This window comes from Emys orbicularis, chromosome 1 (genome assembly GCF_028017835.1).
Source record: "Emys orbicularis isolate rEmyOrb1 chromosome 1, rEmyOrb1.hap1, whole genome shotgun sequence".
Lineage (NCBI taxonomy): Eukaryota > Metazoa > Chordata > Testudines > Emydidae > Emys > Emys orbicularis.
In genome coordinates this window covers 87603670-87625684 of record NC_088683.1, presented here as the reverse complement: position 1 = coordinate 87625684, position 22015 = coordinate 87603670, and the positions used below count along the sequence as shown (strand labels likewise).

Here is a 22015-nt window from a genome sequence, read left to right as displayed (position 1 = left end):
TTCCACGGCATGAACCTGCCCCAGTAACACCATGATTTCCACATTGCTGGGGCCTGTGCCTTGTGAGAGGTCTATGTCCATGTCAATTTCCTCATCACTCTCGTCGCCGCGCTGCAATCGCCTCCTCAGCTGGTCCTCGTTTTGCTTTGGCATGTCCTGGCTCTGCATATACTCCAGGACAATGCGCGTGGTGTTCATAGTGCTCATAATTGCCGTGGTGATCTGAGCGGGCTCCATGATCCCAGTGCTAGCTATGGCGCCTGGTCTGATAAAAGGCGCGAAACTAGTATCTGACGGACCAGGGGAAGGAGGGAGGGAGGGAGGGAGGGGCGAGTGACGACATGGCGTACAGGTACAGGGAATTAAAATCAACAAAGGTGGCTGTGCATCAGGGAGAAACACAAACAACTGTCACACAGAATGCCCCCCCCCAAAGATTGAACTCAAAACCCTGGGTTTAGCAGGCCATTGATTTCACGGAGGGAGGGGGAAGCTAATGAATACAGAACAAATCTATTTTTTACATCTTAAGCTGGCAGCCGACGGTGCAGCATGACTGATAGCCACTGCAGTACGATGACGATGGATACCAATCGTAATATACCATCTTCTACCAAAAGGCAAGGGGCTGCTGCTGTGTAGCAATGCAGCCCCACGTCTGCCAGCCCCACGTCTGCCTGCACCCAGATCGCCCTCGGCCTCTTCTGGGTGCTTAGCAGAAAATACTGGGCGGTTGGCAGAAAATAGCATACTACGACTGATAGCCATCATCGTCAAGACAGTTCAATAGGACTGAGCATGTCTGCCCAGGTGCCTCTGATCGACCCGCAATATGACGACGATGGATACCAGTCGTAATATACCATCTACTGCCAAAAGGCAAAAGGCAAGGGGCTGGTGCAATGCAGCCCTACGGCTGCCAGCCCCACGGCTACCAGTCATGCTGCACCGTCTACCGCCAAAAGGCAGTTAGCTGCTGCTGCTGTGTAGCAATGCAGTACCACGTCTGCCGGCACCCTGATGACATATGGTGACGATGAGCTGAGCTGAGCGGGCTCCATGCTTGCCGTGATATGTTGTCTGCACAGGTAACCCAGGTAAAAAGGCGCGAATCTATTGTCTGCCGTTGCTCTGACGGAGGGGGAGGGGCCTGACGACATGTACCCAGAACCCCCCGCGACACTGTTTTGCATCATTCAGGCATTGGGATCTCAATCCAGAATTCCAATGGGCGGCGGAGACTGCGGGAACCGTGGGATAGCTACCCATAGTGCAATGCTCCGGAAGTCGACGCTAGCCTCGGTACTGTGGACGCGGTCCGCCGACTAGAGCACTTAGAGCATTTTATGTGGGGACACACACAATCGGCTGTATACAACCGATTTCTATAAAACCGGCTTCTATAAATTCGACCTAATTTCGTAGTGTAGACATACCCTGACAAATACCAGTGTTAAAGAACCTGAGGCAGAATATAAGGCCTGTCATATCTTTGGTATTACTACAATAATCTTTACAACTAGTTTGTTACCCATACATTCACTTGATTATTCAATACTATCAAACAAAAATTAGTTGTATGGACAATAATCAATTTAATAATCAATCTTAGAATGACTGCCTACAGTTATCAGCCCCAGAAACTTGTGAGGATAAGGGATGAGAAGCCATTCAAAAGAGCTACAAACTTACGTTGAGAGAAAAATGACCCAAGTTGCCAGAAAGTGAAGGTACAAGTGGAGTATAAGGAATGCAGAGCGCTCATAGTTATCCTCACCTTAAACTTTTCATGTGAACGGATTTCAGGAAAAATGGTTTCAGGAGAACCAAAATGGAATTTGTCAGATTCCTAGCTGCCTGCCTGGAAGACTCCTGTTTGTTTCATTTTCTGCCCCTCTGTCCCACTTCAGGATGAAAGCTTTTTAAAAAATGCAAATTTTTTCTCAGGAGGGGACTTCCATTTTTCAGCCAGCTCCAATCACATTGTTCATTCACCCAAACCGCATGAGCAGTGAAACTCATAAAAGTGTTCCTACTACTGTAGACACAATCAGAGGCTTGCTGCAGGGACTACCTTTCCTGTGTGCCTTGGATGGAATTTACTCCTGGGCAGAGGGCCAGCACAAGATATAGGCACCACTGAAGTTCCACTTTGAGAACTGAAGCATTGTGTGTATATCTTATACTAGGGCACTGCACAGGAATAAATTTCATCCTTAAGGCATTTCGCAGCTAGGGAATGGAGATACATGCAATCTTTAGTGTGGTATGTCCTAACTTGAATGCTGAACTGTGCAACCATGGTAGCATCTTAATGTCACTTTTGGTATAGAATAATTTGTTTAGAACTCATAAGGAGGGCAAACTTATTCTGTGGGGAGGGCCAAATTACATTTTCAGTGATGATCTGTAGGCTGGGTCTATAAAGTTAAGGCAATATATTAGCCTACTTCACCGATCTCCTTCTAGAAAGGTTACTTACAACTTATGGGGGTATTTTTTTAACATTCTCATGCTCAAAATTGCTGAACCATTTTTGCTCAAATTCATACAAATAATTCATCTTCAGATAGAAACAAATCATGGAAAATTTTAGCTCAAAAGGAGTTTCAGAAAACAAGTGAATGAAAATTGGGCTTGTCACTTATGAGCTTCCCCCCAAATCCACCCAACTCCTGGTCTCATGTATGTCTTTGATCACAAGAGATGATTGGGAAACCGTCTTCCCATCCCACTAATATGTGAGAGTTTGATTCTCCCCCCCCACACACACACACACCTCCCATTTGAATGGGACAAAAAAATAAATCTTGAAAATATTCATGAACTAAACAAAACGAAATTTTGTTTTGGGTCAATGGAAACATTTTGTTTCAATTTTGATTTCAACTTTTTTCAGTCTATTTAGCTGAACATTTCTAAACAAACAATCATTTTGATCCAGAGAACTGATTTTTTTTATTTTGAAAATACCAAAACATTTCAAAAATTCAGACTTTTTTCTCAACACTTTTTTATTTGGGAAATTTGTCTAACTGACCCAGTTTTATGAACAGTTTTGATTTGTAACTAAATCAGTATTTTTCAATGAAAAATTACTTGTTTAAAAAATCTGGACCAACTCTACTGGTCACCTGCCTTTCAAAGGTGTCACGGACTTGTCCCTAGAGTCTGTTGTGAGGGTGCTGAATGCAAATTTAGCATGGCACATCAAGACTCACTCCAAGTCTATTCAGAGCCTAACTTATACCTCCTTCTTTAGATACATCCTCCCAAGGGTCTAATTCAGGTGCAGTTTTATATTAGAAACAGAAAGTGGCCTGTTAACCATAAATAGGTAGTGTGGACATCCTGGCCTAGAAGGCAGTTAGAATCCTGATTAGTTGTCGACAAGTTCCTTTGGAATTCAGTCAATATGCTTGTATTACTATGACTTTGCGGAACAGTCTTTATAATTTAAGTTCTATCTTAAATAATTAAGGTTGAGTTCCACGTTAAGGCTCCTTTTCTCAGTCACTTATACCTGCCTCAAAGATTCCTTTTGGGCTGAAATTTTAACTAACACTTATTCAGCTGTCTGTTATTCAGATATGAAAATACTTTCCCTCTATATTCGTCCAGTTCAGCAGGTAAATTCCTGCAGCTGCAAAATGAACTACCTGTGCACACCTCCCCACTCTCTCAGTCTTCAAGTAGGCAGCTAAGTTTTAACCTTTTCTTCTGTGCACACTTAACCCTGCATTTTCAAACCTTTGTTATATCTTATATGTATATTTTTAAAAAAATCTGTATTCAGACATTTCCTGCTAGTGATCTATCACGTTACAGGTTTCTAAGTTCAGCCTTTCTGAGGTATCCCCCTGGAGGAAGGAGACAAGAATGGTTTGAAGAGGAAAAAACTGTGAACTCTCAAAAATGTCTAAAAATGCCCCTTTGAGCAGACAGCAAAGAACGCGGAATTTCAGCCTTAAGGGGCACGTGAAGCTGCATGTGAAGCAGGGGCTTGGGCTTGAAACTGAACAGGTACAGCGCCAAGCACCCGAGCCGCGCCCAACCAGTAACTAGAGGCCAGGTTAGCGGGCTGAGCGCTGCGCTCCACGGTCCGTATCCCACCGCCCGCTGCGCTTGGCAGGAGCGATCATCAGCCTCAGCCAAGCCCCTGCATCCGATCCCGCTTGTTTCGCTTCACGCTGCCTCTGGTTTCATGGGCGAGGGCGCTGCCAGAGCCAGAGCGCGGCAAGAACGTCCCGCCCCGCCAGCAGGGGTGGCAGCTTTGCAGGACATGGCCTGTGCGCTGGGGATCGGGGCCTTACTAGCAAATGGGCTCCGGGTTTCCAGAACAAGGGGTGGGGGGGAAAAAACTGTTGCCTCCCCGTCGGGGAATCGAACCCCGGTCTCCCGCGTGACAGGCGGGGATACTTACCACTATACTAACGAGGATCTACATGACGCCTTTTGGGTATCCAACCCCTAAGTGCTTTTCTACTCTCCCCTGGTGGACAGCGTCTCAACCTTCCCCGAAGACCGTTGGGCGCGGCTCCTCGCAATGCACCACGGGCATTGTTGCCCTCCTGGGACCTTCCTCAGCCCCTTGTCCACCAGTGCGGAACTACCCTTCCCAGAGGGCGCCACGGGGCCCCCTCCCCGGGCGCGGCCCCGCCCCAGACTCTATCAGCCGGCGCTGCCCAGTCGCTAGAGCGAGTTCGAGCCTGAGCCATGGCGGAGTTGGACCCGAGCTCCTTCGCCTCCCCCGCCGACCACCTCACTCAGCACCTCTACCTGCGCTGCCGCGTGGACTTCGACAGCCGGGCGCTGCGGGGTACCGCAGCCCTCACCTTGCGGGCCGAGCGGGACGGGCTGCGTTGCCTGGTAACGGCCCGGGCTGGGGTCCTGCTGCGGGGCCGCCCGGGAATGGGGTTTGCCGGGGCAGGGCGCGGGGCCTCGCTCCTCACACGGCCACTGACTCAGGGGCATCCTGCAGCGGGAGGCGTCAACACAGCGTTGGCTGGGACGGCCAGGTCCGCCTCCCCCCAGCGGTCCTGGGAGCCGGAGGGGGGGGGCGGGTCATCCAACCCCCCCATCATTGACACCCCGGGGCTGGGAGCCGGGGGGGCTCAGCCCCCGACCCTGCCCCCCCCTCGCTGGGCTTTGAGCGGAGGGTTGGGAGTCGGGGCAGCGGGCGCGCTGGGTGCGAGGGGGTCTGTGTATCCATCCCTCTCCCCCACCCCCTCGGCGGGGTCCTCTGCAGGCGGCGCTTTGCCCCAGTGCCCCGGTCTCTGTCCGCGCTGGGCTACCCCGAGGTGCCGTGCGGGGCGGGTCTGTTCCCTGGGCGCGCCCGCTCTTGCCTTGTAAGCGCCGCGCCTGGTGCCTCAGGGGCCGATGTACTTTGGGCCCTTGGGGCTGGTAACGCCTCTCGGGCTGAGACATCACCGCTAGGGGGGCAGGGTTCTGGTTACCGAGGTGACAGTGAGAGAATGTGCAGCGAGAACCATTGTTAGCAGGATGGATAAAAATCAATGATTTAAAAAAAAAAATTTTTTATTTAAATTAGATTTTTTGATAGGCTTTTTCCTCAAAAAGCATTTTATCTAAAGATAGTTTTAATTAAGATACATTATAGCGCCAAGATATCTCATCATGGAATAGGGATTATTGATTCTATAGTATGAGACCATATAGTCATGTAATGTTTAAGAAAAGTTTTGTAAATGAGTTCCATAAAAGAGACCCAGTTTGGGAATAGTACCATAGAGTAACGGCTTTATTTTTTGCTCAAACATGAGAATTCAAGAATAGTCCAGAAGGAAGACGGTAGTCCTTAAGAAAGAAGTATGAAATAAAGTTTACCAACCTGAAGATCCTGCATGTTCAGACATGTTCCTTTCATCATTTTCAACGCAGCTTCCGCCTGAGAAGGAACACTTCTCGTGATGTTGTTGCATTGTGGCAACCAGGCCTTGCATTTCTTCGTTGCACTGTTTGCATTTTGCACGCATGCCTGTCTTACCCCAGGTAGTAGAGGAACTTCATTAAAATATTCCAAAACTGGATCTCTTTTATGGCCTGCTACCATTATAGGTTTTCCCTTCTAGTGGGTGAATGGTATGGTACATCTCAAATCAATGAAGGCTACACTCAGAAAGACCTCAAGACTTCTGGAATATGCTGCTCAAACAGTTTCACTTTTGTTTCTACTGCCTGTCCCTCCCTTCTCACATTTTTCTCCAGACTTAATAATATAATATATGGAGATATACCTATCTCATAGAACTGGAAGGGACCCCGAAAGGTCATCAAGTCCAGCCCCCTGCCTTCACTAGCAGGACCAAGTACTGATTTTGGCCCAGATCCCTAAGTGGCCCCCTCAACCCTGGGTTTAGCAGGCCAGTGCTCAAACCACTGGGCTATCCCTCCCCCTTCTCCTCCTTGTCCAGATCTATTCTGCCCCCAACAATCTTCTATTCATTGAACTTTTTGAAACTTTGCACTTTTAGAGAGAGGTAAAGGATTGACTCTGTGTACACAAATTTGCAGAGGGACAATAGGGTTGAGGTCTGTTATTTCTCACCTCTATATATTATTTATTGATTTATTTAAAAACATTTTTGCTGTTAACCGGCATGTTATCTCTGGAGACACAAATCCACAGTTTGAGAACTGCAAAACTAAGCATCTCTGATGGTATCTTCTAGACTGAGCACTGAGTCCCATTGGGTAGATAGAAAGATTAACCTAAATAATCTATACAGAAGCGCCTGGAACCCCATAAAATTGGGTCCCTAATCCATGAACTTTTGGAACTCATTTATAAAACTTTTCTTAAACATTACATTAATATATTGTCTCATAGTATAGAATTAGAATTTATAATCCCTATTCCATGATGAGATATCTTTGAGCTATCATGTATCTTAATTAAAACTATCTTTAGATAGGCTTTTTCCTCAAAAAGCATTTTATCAAAAAAAAATCTGATTTTAAATAAAATCGTTTTTTTTTTTTTTTAAAGTCATTGATTTTTATCCACCCTGATTAAATCGAGTCTTCCTGATTAGTGGTTTAAATCAATTTGATTTAAATCAAATCCACCCTGATTGTTGGTGCACATTTTACGCAGTATAAGCCATACACTCGTAGGTTAGCATCCCTTATCTAGCGTATGATGGCAACCATTATTTCAGACATTGTCTTTGAGTTCATTAAGATCAAGATAAAGGAAAATGTAGGTCCTAGCATGGAAGGTGAGCTGATGACCTCAATACATGGGAGGTGTTTAATGCCTATTTTCTTTCAGTCTTCCCTAAAGAGGTTAATAGTGACCAGATATTCAACACAATTAATATTAACAAGGTGGGAGGGGAAGAAATGCAAGCCAAAATAAAGAACAGGTTATAGACTATTTGGATAAGTTAGATTTAGAGCTGTCCCTAGGGTACGGAGAATCGGGGCCCCCCAGCAATCTCCCCCCCCCCCACAGCGCCTCCTTCCCGCTGGCAGGCCCTGCCGATCAGCGCCTCCCCTTTCCTCTCAGTGCTTACCGCTTCACTGTATCTGGAGGTGCTGGGAAGGAGGGGGAGGAGTGAGGGTGCAGTGCGCTCAGGGGAGGGGCAAAACTGGGCAGGGAAGAGGCGGGGTGGGGGCCTTGGGGTAAGGGGTGGAGTGGGGGCAGGGCTTGAGCAGAGCCAGGGGGAGCATCCCCCCCCCGACAGATAGAAACTCAGTGCCTATGCCCCAGGCCCCACACCCTCCTAGGGCCGGCCCTGGCTAGATGTATTCAAGTCAAAAGGGCATGATGAAATTAATCCTACGCTACTTACAGACTAGCTGAAGCCATCTAAGAACCATTAGCAATGATATTTGAGAACTCCTAGAGGGCTGGTGAAGTTCCAGAGGCCTGAAGAAGGGCAAATATAGAACCTATCTTTAAAAAGGGGAACAAAGAGGACCCAGGGAATTATAGGTCAGTCACCTAACTTTGATACCTGGAAAGATACTGGAACAAGCTATTAAATCATCAATTTGTAAGTACCTAGAGGATAATAGGGATATAAGAAATAGCCAGCATAGATTTGTCAAAAACATGTCATGTCAAACCAACCTAATTTTCTTTCTTGATAGAGTTACTGGCCTAGTGGATGGGGAAAGCAAAAGATGAGCTATATCTTGATTTTAGTAAGGCTTTTGACACAGTCCCACATGATATTCTCATAAGCAAACTAGAGAAATGTGGCGTAGATAAAACTACTATCAGGTGGGTGCACAACTGGTTGAAAGACCATAGTTAAAGAGTAGTTAACAATGGCTTACTGTCAAAGTGGGAGGGTGTATCCAGTGGGGTTCCATAGGAGTCAGTCCTGAGTCTCATGCTAGTCAATATTTTCATTACTGATTTGGATAAAGGAGTGGATAGTATGCTTATAAGATTTGCAGATGACACCAAGGTGGGAAGGGTTGCAAGCACTTTGAATGACAGGATTAGAATTCAAAATGATCTTGAACAATTAGAAAACTGGTCTGATATCAGCCAGATGAAATTCAGTAAAGATAAGGGCAAAGTACTGCTCTTAAGGTGAAAAAATTAAATGCACAACTACAAAATGGGGAATAACTGGCTAGGTGGTAGTACTGCTGGAAAGGATCTGGGGGGTTATAGTGGATCACACATTGAATAGGAGTCAACAATGTGATGCAGTTGAGGAAAAGCCTAATATTCTGGGGTGTATTAAGAGGAGGGTTGTATGTAAGATATGGGAGTTAATTCTGCTCTGCTCTGCTCTTCACTGATGGGTCGTCTGCTGGGTATGTCTACACTGCAATGTCTAGCCATACACATAGTCTCTCAGTCACAGATGGGGTGAAATTAAATTAATGAATTGAAGAAAAAAAAAAAAGGAACAGTGTTAAATGTAGAGCTAAGAAACAATGCTGTTGACTTCAACAAATCCTTTTCTACTCTAGATTTAACATAGTTACTAGATGTTTGACCAAATTCACTAGGCAAAGACATTTTCCAGGGCAGCTCTGAGTTCTTGAAAGATACATTTCATATATGTGTTTAAAGTGTTACTTAGGTATTTTGCAGTCAGCACCTAACATTTGTTTGTTTACAGGTTTTGGATACAAAGGACCTTCAAATACATAAAGTGGCTGTTAATGGACAGGAGGCAAAATTTGCTCTTGGACAAAGACATCGTTTCAAAGGGACACCATTGGAAATCACTTTTCCTTTTGAACTGAGAAGGTATGTGTACCTGTTTTCATTCTCCTCTCTTTGTACAGACCTGCTAGGGATAGTCTACAAAAGTGGTATGCTAAAGTATTTACTGAAAAAGTGCCAAGTATTTCACAAACATTCTAGCACTTCCCATAAGTGATCACATTCATACTCCTGCTGGCTTGTGCAAGTTTGCTTTTGCTCAGAATTGTGCTGATGGGTTTCTTCTATAGTTAACCCTGCCCTCAGGGTTTGGCTACACTTGCAGCTGTAGAGCACTTTGGGTTAAACCAGCCTTCAGAGAGCACACTAGGGAAAGCGCTCCACTCTGTCCACACTGACAGCTGCAAGCGCACTGGCGTGGCCACATTTGCGGCATTTGCAGCGGCATTGGGAGCGGTGGATTATGGGCAGCTATCCCAGGGTTCAAGTGGTTGCAACATGCTTTTCAAATGAGGGGGGGTGGGGTGGAGTGTGTCTTTGTATGTGGGGGGAGAGAGAGAGAGAGTGGGTTTTTGGAGTGCTGAGAGTGTGTCAGCATACTATCTTGTAAGTTCAGATCCCCCTAGCCCCTCTGCCTCTCTCTCACTCACTCAGTAAACATTTGCTTTGCCCTGTTGCACGCTGTCTGGGAGCTCTGAAAAGGCACTTCCGCGTTCCTCAGCCGATTTCACAACAAAGAGAAGAGAGGCCACTTGACTTAAGGGGATTATGGGATGTTTCCGGAGGTCAGTCAGAACGCTGTAACGTAACTCCTCATTCACACTGGCCCTGGGGCGTCTCAGCCGATACGCAACAGCCGTTATCCCTCTCGTGGAGGTGGAGTACCAGGAGCGCTCTAGCCAGGGAGTCAGAGTGCTCTACGTGCCTTGCCGGTGTGGACTGGGATTAAGGTAGAGCGCTCTGGGAGGCTTTATTGCGATATAAAGTGCCAGTGTAGCCACGCCCTAAGTGTTTTCACTTGTCAAGGCCTGAATTCTAGCCCTGAGTTCTGTGCATTTCTGCTGCAAGCTTGATAAGCAAGGGGACTGCTCAAGATCTGCCAACATCGCTAATGCCTAAAGTAGTGTATAGAGTTGCAGTCTTTGTATTCTTTGCTCTTTATACGGGCCTCTTCCTGTATTCCTGGCAAACCCCAAATTGCCATTTCAGTCAGTTGGGACTGTGAGTGTACAAAGAATGCAAGTTCAGCTCACCAGTTACAGCTGTGCAAATGGCAGCTCACTTGAGAATGAATGAATTTTCAGGAAGCTTCTTTAAAATGTTAAGTCAAAAAGCCACTGCCAAACAACTGTTGCAATGTCTTTAACAATTGATACCCTACCATATTTGCTGTGTGACGTACCCAAGCTGAAAGCTGTTTATTGTATATTGGACTTGCCTTGTTTGAATTAGACTTGTGACTGAAGTTGTCTGCAATACGTCATCAAAACTGGCCACTATTTCTGGAAACGCAAGTTTGGGTCATGGTCATCACTAGGGCTGTTGATTAATCGAAGTTAACTCACGTGATTAACTCAAAAAAATTAATCATGATTAAAAAAATTAATCGCACTGTTAAGCAATAGAATACCACTTTAAATTTATTAAATATTTTTGGATGTTTTTCGTCTTTTTCAAATATATTGATTTCAGTTAGAACACAGAATACGAAATGTACAGTGCTCACTTTATATTATTTTTGATTACAAATATTTGCTTTGTAAAAATGATAAAAGAAATAGTATATTTCAATTCACCTCATGCAAGTACTGTAGTGCAATTTCTTTTTCATGAAAGTGCAACTTACAAATGTAGGGGTTTTTTTGTTACATAACTGCACTCAAACAAAACAATGTAAAATCTTAGAGCCTACAAGTCCACTCAGTCCTACTTCTTGTTCAGCCAGTCACTACGAGAAACAAGGTTTTTTTTACATTTACGAGAGATAATGCTGCCCACTTCTTATTTACAATGTCACCTGAAAGTGAGAACAGGCATTTGCATAACACTGTTTTAGGTAGCGTTGCAAGATATTTACGTGCCAGATGCACTAAAGATTCATATGCTTCTTCATGCTTTGGCCATCGTTCCAGAGAGCATGCTTCCATGCTGATGGCGCTCGTTAAAAAAAATAGTGTGTTAATTAAATTAGTGACTGAACTCCTTGGGGGAGAATTGTATATCTCCTGCTCTGTTTTACCCTCATTCTGCCATATATTTCACCTTATAGCAGTCTCGAATGATGACCCAGCACATGTTGTTCATTTTAAGAACACTTTCACTGCAAATTTGACAAAATGCAAAGAAGATACCAATGTGAAATTTCTAAAGGTAGCTACAGCACTTGACCCAAAATCTTAGAATCTGGAGCCTCTTCCAAAATCTGAGAGGGATGAGGCATGGAGCATACTTTCAGAAGTCTTAAAAGAGCAACACTCTGATGCGAAACTACAGAATCCAAATCACCAAAAAAGAAAATCAACCTTCTGCTGGTGGCATCTGACTCAGATGATGAAAATGAACATGTGTCGGTCTGCACTGCTTTGGATCGTTACCGAGCCGAACCCGTCATCAGCATGGACGCATATCCTCTGGAATAGTGGTTGAAGCATGAAGGGACATATGAATCTTTAGCGCATCTGGCATGTAAATGTCTTGCGATGCCGGCTACAACAGTGCCATGCAAACGCCTGTTCTCACTTTCAAGTGACATTGTAAACAAGAAGTAGGCAGCATTATTTTCTGCAAATGTAAACAAACTTGTTTGAGTGATTGGCTGAACAAGGACTTGTAGGCTCTAAAGTCCTTATAGTATTTGTAGTAGGTGAATTAAAAAATACTATTTCTTTTGTTATTTTTGTTATTTCTTTTGTTTTTTTACAGTGCAAATATATGTAATCCAAATAAATAGAAAGTGAACACTGTACACTTTGTATTCTGTGTTGTAATTTAAATCAATATATTTGAAAATGTAGAAAACATCCAAAACATTTAAATAAATGATATTCTATTGTTTAACAGTGTGATTAATCGTGTAATTAATTTTTTTAATTGCGTGATTAATTTTTTTGACAGCCTTAGTAATCACCCCTCACTCCCTGAGCCAGTGGGTACTGGGCAGATTGTGGAAGTAATGGTCTCATTTCTATTTGTGTGGGTAAAATGGGAGAGAAAGGAGAGTTGCACAGCAGTGACTCCTCTGGCTAAACATAAACATTACCGGTGGGCTTTGAAGAAAGTCTCCTCTGGCTCTTGCTTGTTGGAAAGCTGGTAGCTGTGACTTCGGGCTAGACTTTTATAAGAGAAACAAGCGACTGTCCCACTCCAGCTGTGCACTTTACAGCACCTATAGAGAGAAATTGGTTTTAGATGCAACTCAGGGTGCATGTGTGGGAGATTAGGTGTAACAAAACAGTGATATGGAGGAATGAGCTATAGCTATAAGCACAAGCACTTAGTCGTAAGCATGTGTACAATATAATGATTCAAATGAATTTTTAGGTTACTAAATAATAGTAGTCTGTGTTTTAATAATACTGCAAACTGCTTGGCTGATCTATCTAAAATGTTTGACTAGTTGCTTCAACTTCTCTGAGTTTAACTACCATTCATTTTAACTTATGATTAGGATTGATTCCAAATTGATTCACATTTTTGAATCTAGGAACTTTTTCATAAAAGGGGGTAATGATCAAATACTTCAATATAACCACTAACAGCAGTGTTTTTTTTTTTTTAAACTGGCATGTAGAAATTGTCCATTGTATCTTAGATCTCTTGTTAGTATATCAGCATTTGCCTTATCCACTGCTCTTTGCCTTCATTGATTATGAACTGTTGAATCATGAGTTCTGAACAAAATTGGGGCGTGTCATATATTCTCTTTAATGGCATTAATCAAATAGGATTGTTCATGTGCCAGTCTTGCTTTCTCAACCGTTCTTTTGCTTATATTCAGTAAATAGGATAGACAATCTAATTCCAGTGGGGCAGACGATATTTTTCATTCCAAAGTACACAAAGCCCACTTTTTTAAGATAGGTACTTCTTGAATGTGTGTCTATGCATAAAAGGCTTTATTAACTTCTGCCTGGCTCACTATTGTGTTTCCATATTGAAGTGGGAAGTAGCTTTTGATGGTAGGCCATTGAACAGTTGTGGAAACCTTTGTGAGGCTTCTTGAAGGAAAATCCAATTTCTAGCTCCTTTTCGGTTGGGGAGAGGAGAAATTTCTCATTAGAGGATGAAAGAGAGCTTCTCCTGGGAGGGTATTAACATTTGAAACGTAATGGGTAGTTGTTGGTACATTTGTACCCTAGTCACAAGCAAAAAGTGGCTTCGGTACACAACTTGTTGGTATCTTCACTTCAGCTGAGACAGTGCTGAGAAACTGTCAGTATTATACTATCTCCTGAAAGTCTTTGCCTTACAATTCACCTCTCTGACACGCAGGGCATGTCAGAAAATGCTTACCTGTTTAATTTGTGCAGGGGACAAGATGTGATTGTGGAAACTTCTTTTGAAACCTCTCCAAAATCTTCAGCTCTCCAGTGGCTTACTCCAGAACAGACTTCGGGGAAGAAACATCCATTTCTCTTCAGCCAATGTCAGGTTAGAAGGACTTTCTGAAATTAGATGTTGTCTATGTCCTTCATACTTTAAAAAAGGGCAACAGAGGGGAAAGCACAAATTGTAGGGTTTATTTAGTATAGGCTCTAAGTAACTGTATTGCTCTGTCACGTTTGTTCCTAGATGACATTTGTTATCTAAAGGGTAGTAAGTGAAAGTACAGCAGTCCACAATTTTTAATTATTGCCAAAGGCCAAGGGTAAAACACTATTAGTGCTGAGGCTATAAAACTTAATGGCAAACTTACTGTAATATCTCCAAACTGCTTTCATAATTCAATTCTTGCAATCGGTACATCATGGCAGTTAACTTTTTTTCTATAGCGTTATGTCTTCTAGGAAAACTAGCATAGACCATCAAAAAGTAGGAAGTATGGATTCCTATTACAGTTAAACAAGCTACCCCTGAAGAGTGTAAACAGTGGAAGAAGTGTGCTTTAAAATATTGGGGTGGGGAGGAGTCAAACCCTCTTATACAAGGAGCTTTAGTCCAGAGGAACAGATTTAACTGAAAGCTAGAATGGTAGAACCACACACATTTACAGCAGGATGATGATATCAAGATACACATCTGAGAACCATCCTGCAGAACTTGTGGCAGAATTTGGCCATTGGATAATAAAACTAAAATAGCACAAAACCGTTCACCCCAAAACAGTTTACAACACTTGTATTATTTTGGCTTTGAACCATGTTTTAATTTTTTTAAACATCTCAAACTAGCTCTTAGGTGGCACTGAGCATTCTCTCTCTCTGTCTCAGGTGCTTGGGTGAATGGTTCTTATTCACATGGTCAGGGTCTAACTGATTGTCATATGTGTTGTTGGGAAGGAGTTTTCCCCTGGGTCAGATTGGCAATGACCTTGGAATTTTTTCACCTTCCTCTGCAGCATGTGGGTATGGTCACTTACCAGGATTATCTGGATAGATCTCACTTAATCATTTCCCTTGCCATTGTGGGGGCATTGGGCATTGGTGCACCCCGATTACTTATATACTCTGCCTGTTGCATTAAATCATCTAGTCTCCTGTGTGCTGTAATACTTTGGTCTAATTTCGGTTGTTGGGTTCACTGTGCGAGGCATGGTAGTGCTGCAGGTCAGATTAGATGATCTGGTGGTCCCTTCTGGCCTTAAATTATAAGACTGAGAAATTGTGCTTCCCTTCTTTCTCACTGAGAGTTTTTCTGTAATGCTGAAGATGCATTAATAGCACACGTGTAGTTCAAAACATACTAATTTCCCAGTATATATTCCCATATTACTTGATGCTTCTGCAGTTGCAGTGAAAGTTGTCCTATACCTAGAAACACTTGCTAGACAGATTTCCTTTTCTGTATGGGAAAGCAGCAGAACTGGCCCTTGAGGAAGAAACTGGGCTGTCAGGACTTTGACAGCAGGCTGAAATACAACGTTACAATTTTGCTAGTGATATTACATTGCCCTTCTGTTTGGCTCCTACTCTTCTGACCCTGTACACCATATGTTTGTGTAATGTATTGCAAAAGCTGCATATAAGAAATATCCGTAATTTGTCTTTTTCCAGGCTATCCACTGCAGAGCCATCCTTCCTTGCCAGGACACACCTTCTGTGAAACTAACCTACTATGCAGAGGTAGATGAACACAAATCATGCATATCTGAATGAAGAGCACAACTAGAATGGGGAAGCCTCTTCTAGTTGGCAGGCTTTTCTGTGAACAAGACTGCTTGCAAGGAATTTATTGGAGCATTCAGATTTCAGTGCCACATAGCAACTTGCTAATGTAAATTTTCACTCTACCCTGCAATTAAAATAGCCAGTCAATTAAAAGCTTTACACTTTTATCACCTGATGGGCAGCCTCTAGTAAGGGATGTGGAAATAGTGTGAGAATTCAATCTGTAGGTATATTGGCAGGCAGAGATTTCTTTGAGGGATTTCATATACAAACTGCAGAATATGGTCCATTATGAAACCACTGAATGGGGATTTACCTTACTATAACTCAGAGCTGCTTGTCTCCCTGGTTGCATTTCTCTAACTTGTAAGGGGAAAGGATGTCCCTCCTGAGGCACAAGCAGCACTGTGCTGAACCCCCCCCCATATGAAAAATAGACCATGTTGTTCAGATCAGTGGGGTCCCTGGTTAATGTGCAGAGTGATCTGTTGAGGCTGCAGTTGGAGAACAGGTTTTCAAAGACCACAGATCAGCAGTCATTTTACCTGAAGTTGGGTTGGGGGGGGGGAAGAGGAGGATGCTGCAGCCACAGAGATTTCATTTTATGTGAGATGTTGAAAATAGGCTCTTTGCTCTCAGACCATCTGGGGAACTCTGAATATGGAGATCAAGCTACATATTTTGTTCATACACAGAAACCTGTCATAAGCCTGCTTACTCCCTAGGACAGAGGTTTTCAAACTTTATTTCTGGCGACCCAGTTGAAGAAAATTGTTGATGTCCGCCACTCAACGGAGCTGGGGATGAGGGGTTTGGAGTGTAGGAGGGGCTCAGGGCTGGCGCAGAGGGTTGGGGTGAGGACTGCAGGGTGGGGCCGGGAATGAGGGGTTCAGGGTGTGGGAGGGGTTCTGGGCTGGGGCAGGGGGTTGGGGTGTGGGAGGGGGTCAGGGCTCTGGGCTGGGGGTGCAGGCTCTGGGATGGGGCTGGGGCTGGGGATGAGGAGTTTGGGGTGCAGGAAAGGGCTCTGGGTTTGGGTGGGGGATCAGGGCTGGAGCAGGGGATTGGGGCATAGGCTTATCTCCGGCAGCTCCCAGTCAGCAGTGCAGCCCGGGTGCAGAGGCAGGCTTCCTGCCTGTCCTCAGACCGTGCTGCACCACGGAAGCGGCCAGCAGCAGGTCCGGCTCCTGCGCGGAGGTGCGCAAGCGGCTTCGCATGGCTCTCGCCTGCAGGCACTGCTCCCCCCCCCCAGCTCCCATTGGCCGGGAACCAGCCAATGGGAATGCGAAGCCGGTGCTTAGGGTGGGGGCAGGGCGTGGAGTCCTGTGGCCCCCCTGCCTAGAAGCCGGACCTGCTGCTGGCCGCTTCCGGAGCACAGCGCGGTGTCATAACAGGTAAGGACTAGCCTGCCTTAGCTGGGCAGCACCGCCGACTGGACTTTTAACGGCCCAGTCGGTGGTGCTGACCAGAGCTGCCACAACCCAGTGGCTTCCATTCCGTGACCCAGTTCTGGGTCGTGACCCATGATTTGAAAACCACTGCCATAGGAGACTGCAAAATTAATAGAGCTGGCCTACTGATAAAGATGGAGCAGAATTGTACTCTGGGCGAGACATTGGGGGAGATTCTGAAAGGTTACTGAATAAAGGTGGCCATGCAGGCTTCCTGATGATCTTTTTCTAAGCAGTAGTTTTACCTGCTTAGTCTGGCACTTGTACACAAAGCATTCCATTTTGAATATTAGTTTACTTTCTAGATAAACTTCCCTTTGGTTTTCTATAAGAGTCTCTTGATTTAGGTAGACAGCTGAACAATATGGGAAGTATTTAATCAGTATAAACTGCCTCCATGACTTGTCAAACTCTCAAAAAGAAATGAAGAGGTAGTAAGGGCTTTTTAAAATAAACACAATTATGAAGTCTTCATAGCCTTACAAATCCTGTGCAATAAGGAAGGTTTGTTGGTTTGGCCTATGGTACAGACTGATTGTTGAGTAATAATTCTAAATTAAAAATGGAAATGTTTCAAAATATGGGAATGTTTAAAGCTAGAGAGTCAACTTAAAGTCTCATTGTGAAAAATCTATTTACAAGTAATGCCTAAGATTACCATACCTGAAATGTTGAAATAATAATATTTTCGTCTGTTGATTTCAACTTGTTTATTTGTGCATTTGACAGCACTCTGTGTACAATTTTGCAATCTTCCCCTGTATATTCAGTCATTTCCCTTTATTCATGTATATTTTTATTTTCACACAGGAACAGGAGGGAGATTATTCAAATCAGGAAAATCTGATTGTAATACCACAAAAATTGGCATGGAGGAGATATTTGAAACTACTCTTAACTCATCTTATGGAGGGGTTAAATTTTCAGTTAACTATCCCTTACATAATTCATTAATCCTTTTTTTTTTTTTTTTTTAAATAGCCAACATCAGAACAAATGATCTTGGTGTGCTGGTAGTGTTGTCTTCCCCCCCCCCCCGCCCCCCCCATTTTCTCCTTTTTGAGGTAGTAAAAGCTGGGAGTGCATTGAGACAATGAGTTGGGAATCTAAAAAGGGGAAAGAAACATGCATCATCTAAAGCAACCCTTCTGGCTGATAAAGCATTGCCTGTTTTAGAGGGAGGGCAAACTGTCTATTTCTACTTGACGTGAGATTCTAGTTGTGGCAGAGATGAGAGGGAGAGAGAAGTTAAATGTAAAATATTAGCATAACCTAAATGTAGTGGGGGCTACTTGCTGTAGCAGCTCCCAGCATGTGGTATAATGTTTGAGGGCAGCTAATGCTTTCCAAAGATGACTGATACGACCTCAATTGTGCTGACTTAGACTCCCTCATAATTGGATATTTCCTCTCTCATTATTTAGGTATCTGTTCCTAAAGAACTGGTGGCTCTCATGAGTGCCAATCGTGATGGAGAGATGCCTGACCCAGAAGACAGCAATAGGAAGATATATCGTTTTAGTCAAAAGGTAAGACCCATGGTCTTTTAAACAAAAACTAGGAAACTATGAAACCAGGCACAGATTTGTATTAATTTAAAGTATTGTGTGCATGAAACCTACGCAAGCACAGATTTGTGTATGTACTGTAATTTGTAATATTTTAGGCTCATGGAAACTTTACTGCACATGTGAACAAGATGAGATTTGTTTTATTTTTTTAAAAAGCAACAAATTCCATAAAACAAATTGTAGTCTGGTGTGTTTTGGTCATTGGCCCTAACCAGTAGGCTTGCCAAACTTACCAAAAATTTTTCCATAGCACTTACTTGTCCTTGGCCAGGAGGGTAATAGGTGCAATGAGGAACAGCCTTTCTAAAAAAAGTTCATGTTCTGTTATCCACTGAGATCTGAAACTTTAAACCATTGGTGACTTACCAACTTGTGGTTTGAAGACCTGTTAGAACACAAATAAATGGATTTGAGTATCTGTTCTTGAGTCTTTTGCAGTGAACATATAAAATACATCCCCCAAAATCATGTGGTGATATGATCCTTTCAATAGGTAACCATGTGATCACAAATTGTTTTTATTTAATGACAATTATAATTAGTTTGATAATAAATGAAGGACATAATCACAACACCATGGGAGTTTTTCCACAAGAAGAGGAACAAGAATTACAGCATTTCATTTTGATCCCAAATACAGAAATTAAATTTGTTTCTGTGTTTGTCTTTTATATTCTTAAATCCCCTTCCTGCCTATGTGTTGTTTTATAAAGCCAGCGAGTAGACTAATCTCTCTAGTGTTGCTCAATGTACAAGATACCATACACGGAACAAAACACATCTCTGAGGCTCCCTGGTGTATCTGGTATATAACTTTAAACTGCTATGTTGCCATGAAACAGTGGCACTTAAAAATGAATTGTTACAGCAGTGAAGTATCCTAGCATGTCACTAACATGAATTAATGCAAATGTGCAATCAGACTTTGCACGAAATTATAGATTTTGTATTTGTCAATATTGAATAGCGTGTATTCAGTTTCAGAGACAGTGCTCTTAGGTATGAATGTGGAAGAGGCAGGGGGTTTAGGCTTGAAAAACTGAGGGAAGGTGTTTGCATCTTTTCGGAGTGGTTAGTTTGGGAAGGAGGAGCGTCCTGGGGAAGACCTACAGGAAGAGAGGGGAGGCTGGAAGGATTGTTTCATTTTGGAAACTGAAAGGAGACTGTTGACCCTTCCTATGAGGATAAGAGCCCCCATAGTATGGTTGGGGATTTGTGCCGGTGTCTTTTGCAGTCCTTTTTTTTTTTTTTTTTTTTTGGTACTCTGTTTCAGCAACAGTCCCATCTTCTCAGCTACTGCAGTGTAGTTTTCAAAGTGACAACACTGCCATACCCTGAACTGTGAAAGCCTGAGCTTTTATATACTCCTGGGGGAATTCTGTGCCAAAAAAATTAAAAATTCTGCACATAATATTTTAAAATTCTGCAAAATTCTGTATATTTTGTCAAATTGGCGCAATATAATCATTCCAGTTTCAATTTTGGTTATTTATTTCAAAATACTTGTCAGCAAATTTGTCTGTAACAATACAGACAACAAAATAGATTCAGGAAATGCTGACCCCTAGCCTCTCCCATTCAGTCAGGCACATCTGTCCCTGTCCCCGTGTGTCCCTTCACCCTCCGTCCCCCATGCATCCCTGCACCTTCCCTCAGCCATCCCTCACACCATCCCTATGTGTCCCTGCACCCCCATGTGGCACTGGCTCAATGCTGTCACCCCACTAGCTCCTGTGCCCCTGCCCCAGTCTGTTCTCCCCAGATCCTGTGTCTGTCTCACTCCCGGACAGGGTGCTGTGAGAAAGCAGCCTCTCCCTCTCTGCACCTGGCTGCTCCCGCCCTGAGCCAGCTGCCCACTCTCCTAGCACCACAGCAGCCCCTGGTGGGTGAAGGGTGTAATTGCAGTGCTTCTCTGGCAGAATTTATTTTCTGAGGAGGAAAAAAAAATCTACAGATGACATGTATGCACGGTGGTGCAGAATTTCCTTGGGAGTAATGTGCAAGAGATTGGTCATGAGGGTTTGGATTCCTTAGTTGCCTGTGGTAGTGACCAAAGGAGGGGAGTCAATGCAGGAAGAAACGGTGTTTGGTGTAAACTGGGATTGAGATGCTTAATTGCAATACTATTGGTTTCAGCACCCCAATACCAACTATGATACAAGCACACTCCCTGAAGATAATATAGGACACACTGACCCCTCCTAAAGATAAGGTCAGGATGACAGGGTGATGGATAGAAATGTTTTGATCAAACCAACCTGTACAAGGTAAAGGGTAGTAACTAACCACATCAGAGGGGCAATACGTAACTTGTTTGTATCAGTTTATAAAAGAGAGGGTGTCTTCGTCCAGCCAGAGAGGGAATGGAAAGTCCCACCATTCATTGCACTGAGTCCACTGCTAGTGTAACTGTAGACGTTGATCTGGGGATCTAGGACTGTGGTTTGTTGACAGTAAACTTGGCTGAGTGCCTTTGCTGTGGAACCGAGTCTGTGGTCTTTTTTGGCAGTTCGATCAAGGTCTGCTGGGCCAGCTATCTGCACAGAGCTGGCACAGCACACAGAAAGAATACACTGTGACAACGTTCCTCCTCCATCTTGGTGGGTCCTGCGCTTATTGGCAGATTTTCTTGCCTCAGAGATTCACCATGTGGGTTGGGGAACAGCCCAGAGACCTGCCCCTCTGGAAGAACCCACAGTCCAGGTCAATTGGGAGGTTTGGGGGGAACCCGGGCCCGCCCTCTACTCCGGGTTCCAGCCCAGGGCCCTGTAGACTGCAGCTGTCTATAGTGCCTCCTGTAACAGCTACATGACAGCTACAACTCCCTGGGCTACTTCCCCATGGCTTCCTCCAAACACCTTCCTTATTCTCACCACAGGACCTTCCTCCTGGTGTCTGATAATGTTTGTGCTCCTCAGTCCTCCAGCAGCACACCCTCTCACTCTCAGCTCCTTGCGCCTCTTGCTCCCAGCTCCTCACCCTCGCACCACAAACTGAAGTGAGCTCCTTTTAAAACCTAGGTGCCCTGATTAGCCTGCCTTAATTGATTCTAGCAGCTTCTTCTTAATTGGCTCCAGGTGTTCTAATTAGCCTGCCTGCCTTAACTGGTTCTAGCAGGTTCCTGATTACTCTAGTGCAGCCCCTGCTCTGGTCACTCAGGGAACAGAAACCCTGCTTGACCTGGGATAATAGATCACTCTCCTGTAGCCCTCTGGCCTGGAGGGAGGGAGGGAAGTAGGGGGCTGCTCCTCCTCCTCCTCCTCTTTCTCTGCTACCTGCTTGCTGGCTGGCTGCTAGACCCACCCACACCCTTGGTTGCTGCAGCTCCAGCTACAGCCCCTTGGGGGGGGCCTGCTGGCCCACTCCCCAGAGGAGGGGAGGGAAAGACCCCAGCCATTGCTCCTGCTGCTGGGGATGCCACCACCACCTCCACCTGAGAAGGGTCCTTCCTGCTGGCCACCAGACTGCCGCCTGGAGCTGCTGCGTTTGCTGCTGGGGAGCTGCTGGAGCCCT

General features: G+C 44.4%; 1 protein-coding gene and 1 non-coding gene across 2 annotated transcripts in view; one reads left to right on the top strand and one right to left on the bottom strand.

Annotated features, from left to right (window-relative positions):
- Nucleotides 1-4368: 4368 nt before the first annotated feature.
- Nucleotides 4369-4440, bottom strand: TRNAD-GUC (transfer RNA aspartic acid (anticodon GUC)). Its single transcript has one exon. It is a non-coding gene; the product is annotated as a tRNA-Asp (tRNA).
- Nucleotides 4441-4705: 265 nt separating this feature from the next.
- The window catches only part of LOC135876507 (leukotriene A-4 hydrolase-like), a 40100-nt gene continuing 22790 nt past the window's right edge, over nucleotides 4706-22015 (top strand). Inside the window, exons 1-5 of the mRNA XM_065401745.1 lie at nucleotides 4706-4869; nucleotides 9111-9241; nucleotides 13687-13807; nucleotides 15370-15438; nucleotides 18356-18460. Coding sequence (XP_065257817.1) covers nucleotides 4717-4869; nucleotides 9111-9241; nucleotides 13687-13807; nucleotides 15370-15438; nucleotides 18356-18460 — 579 coding nt within the window. The 5' untranslated portion in view covers nucleotides 4706-4716. The remainder of the gene's footprint in view (nucleotides 4870-9110; nucleotides 9242-13686; nucleotides 13808-15369; nucleotides 15439-18355; nucleotides 18461-22015) is intronic.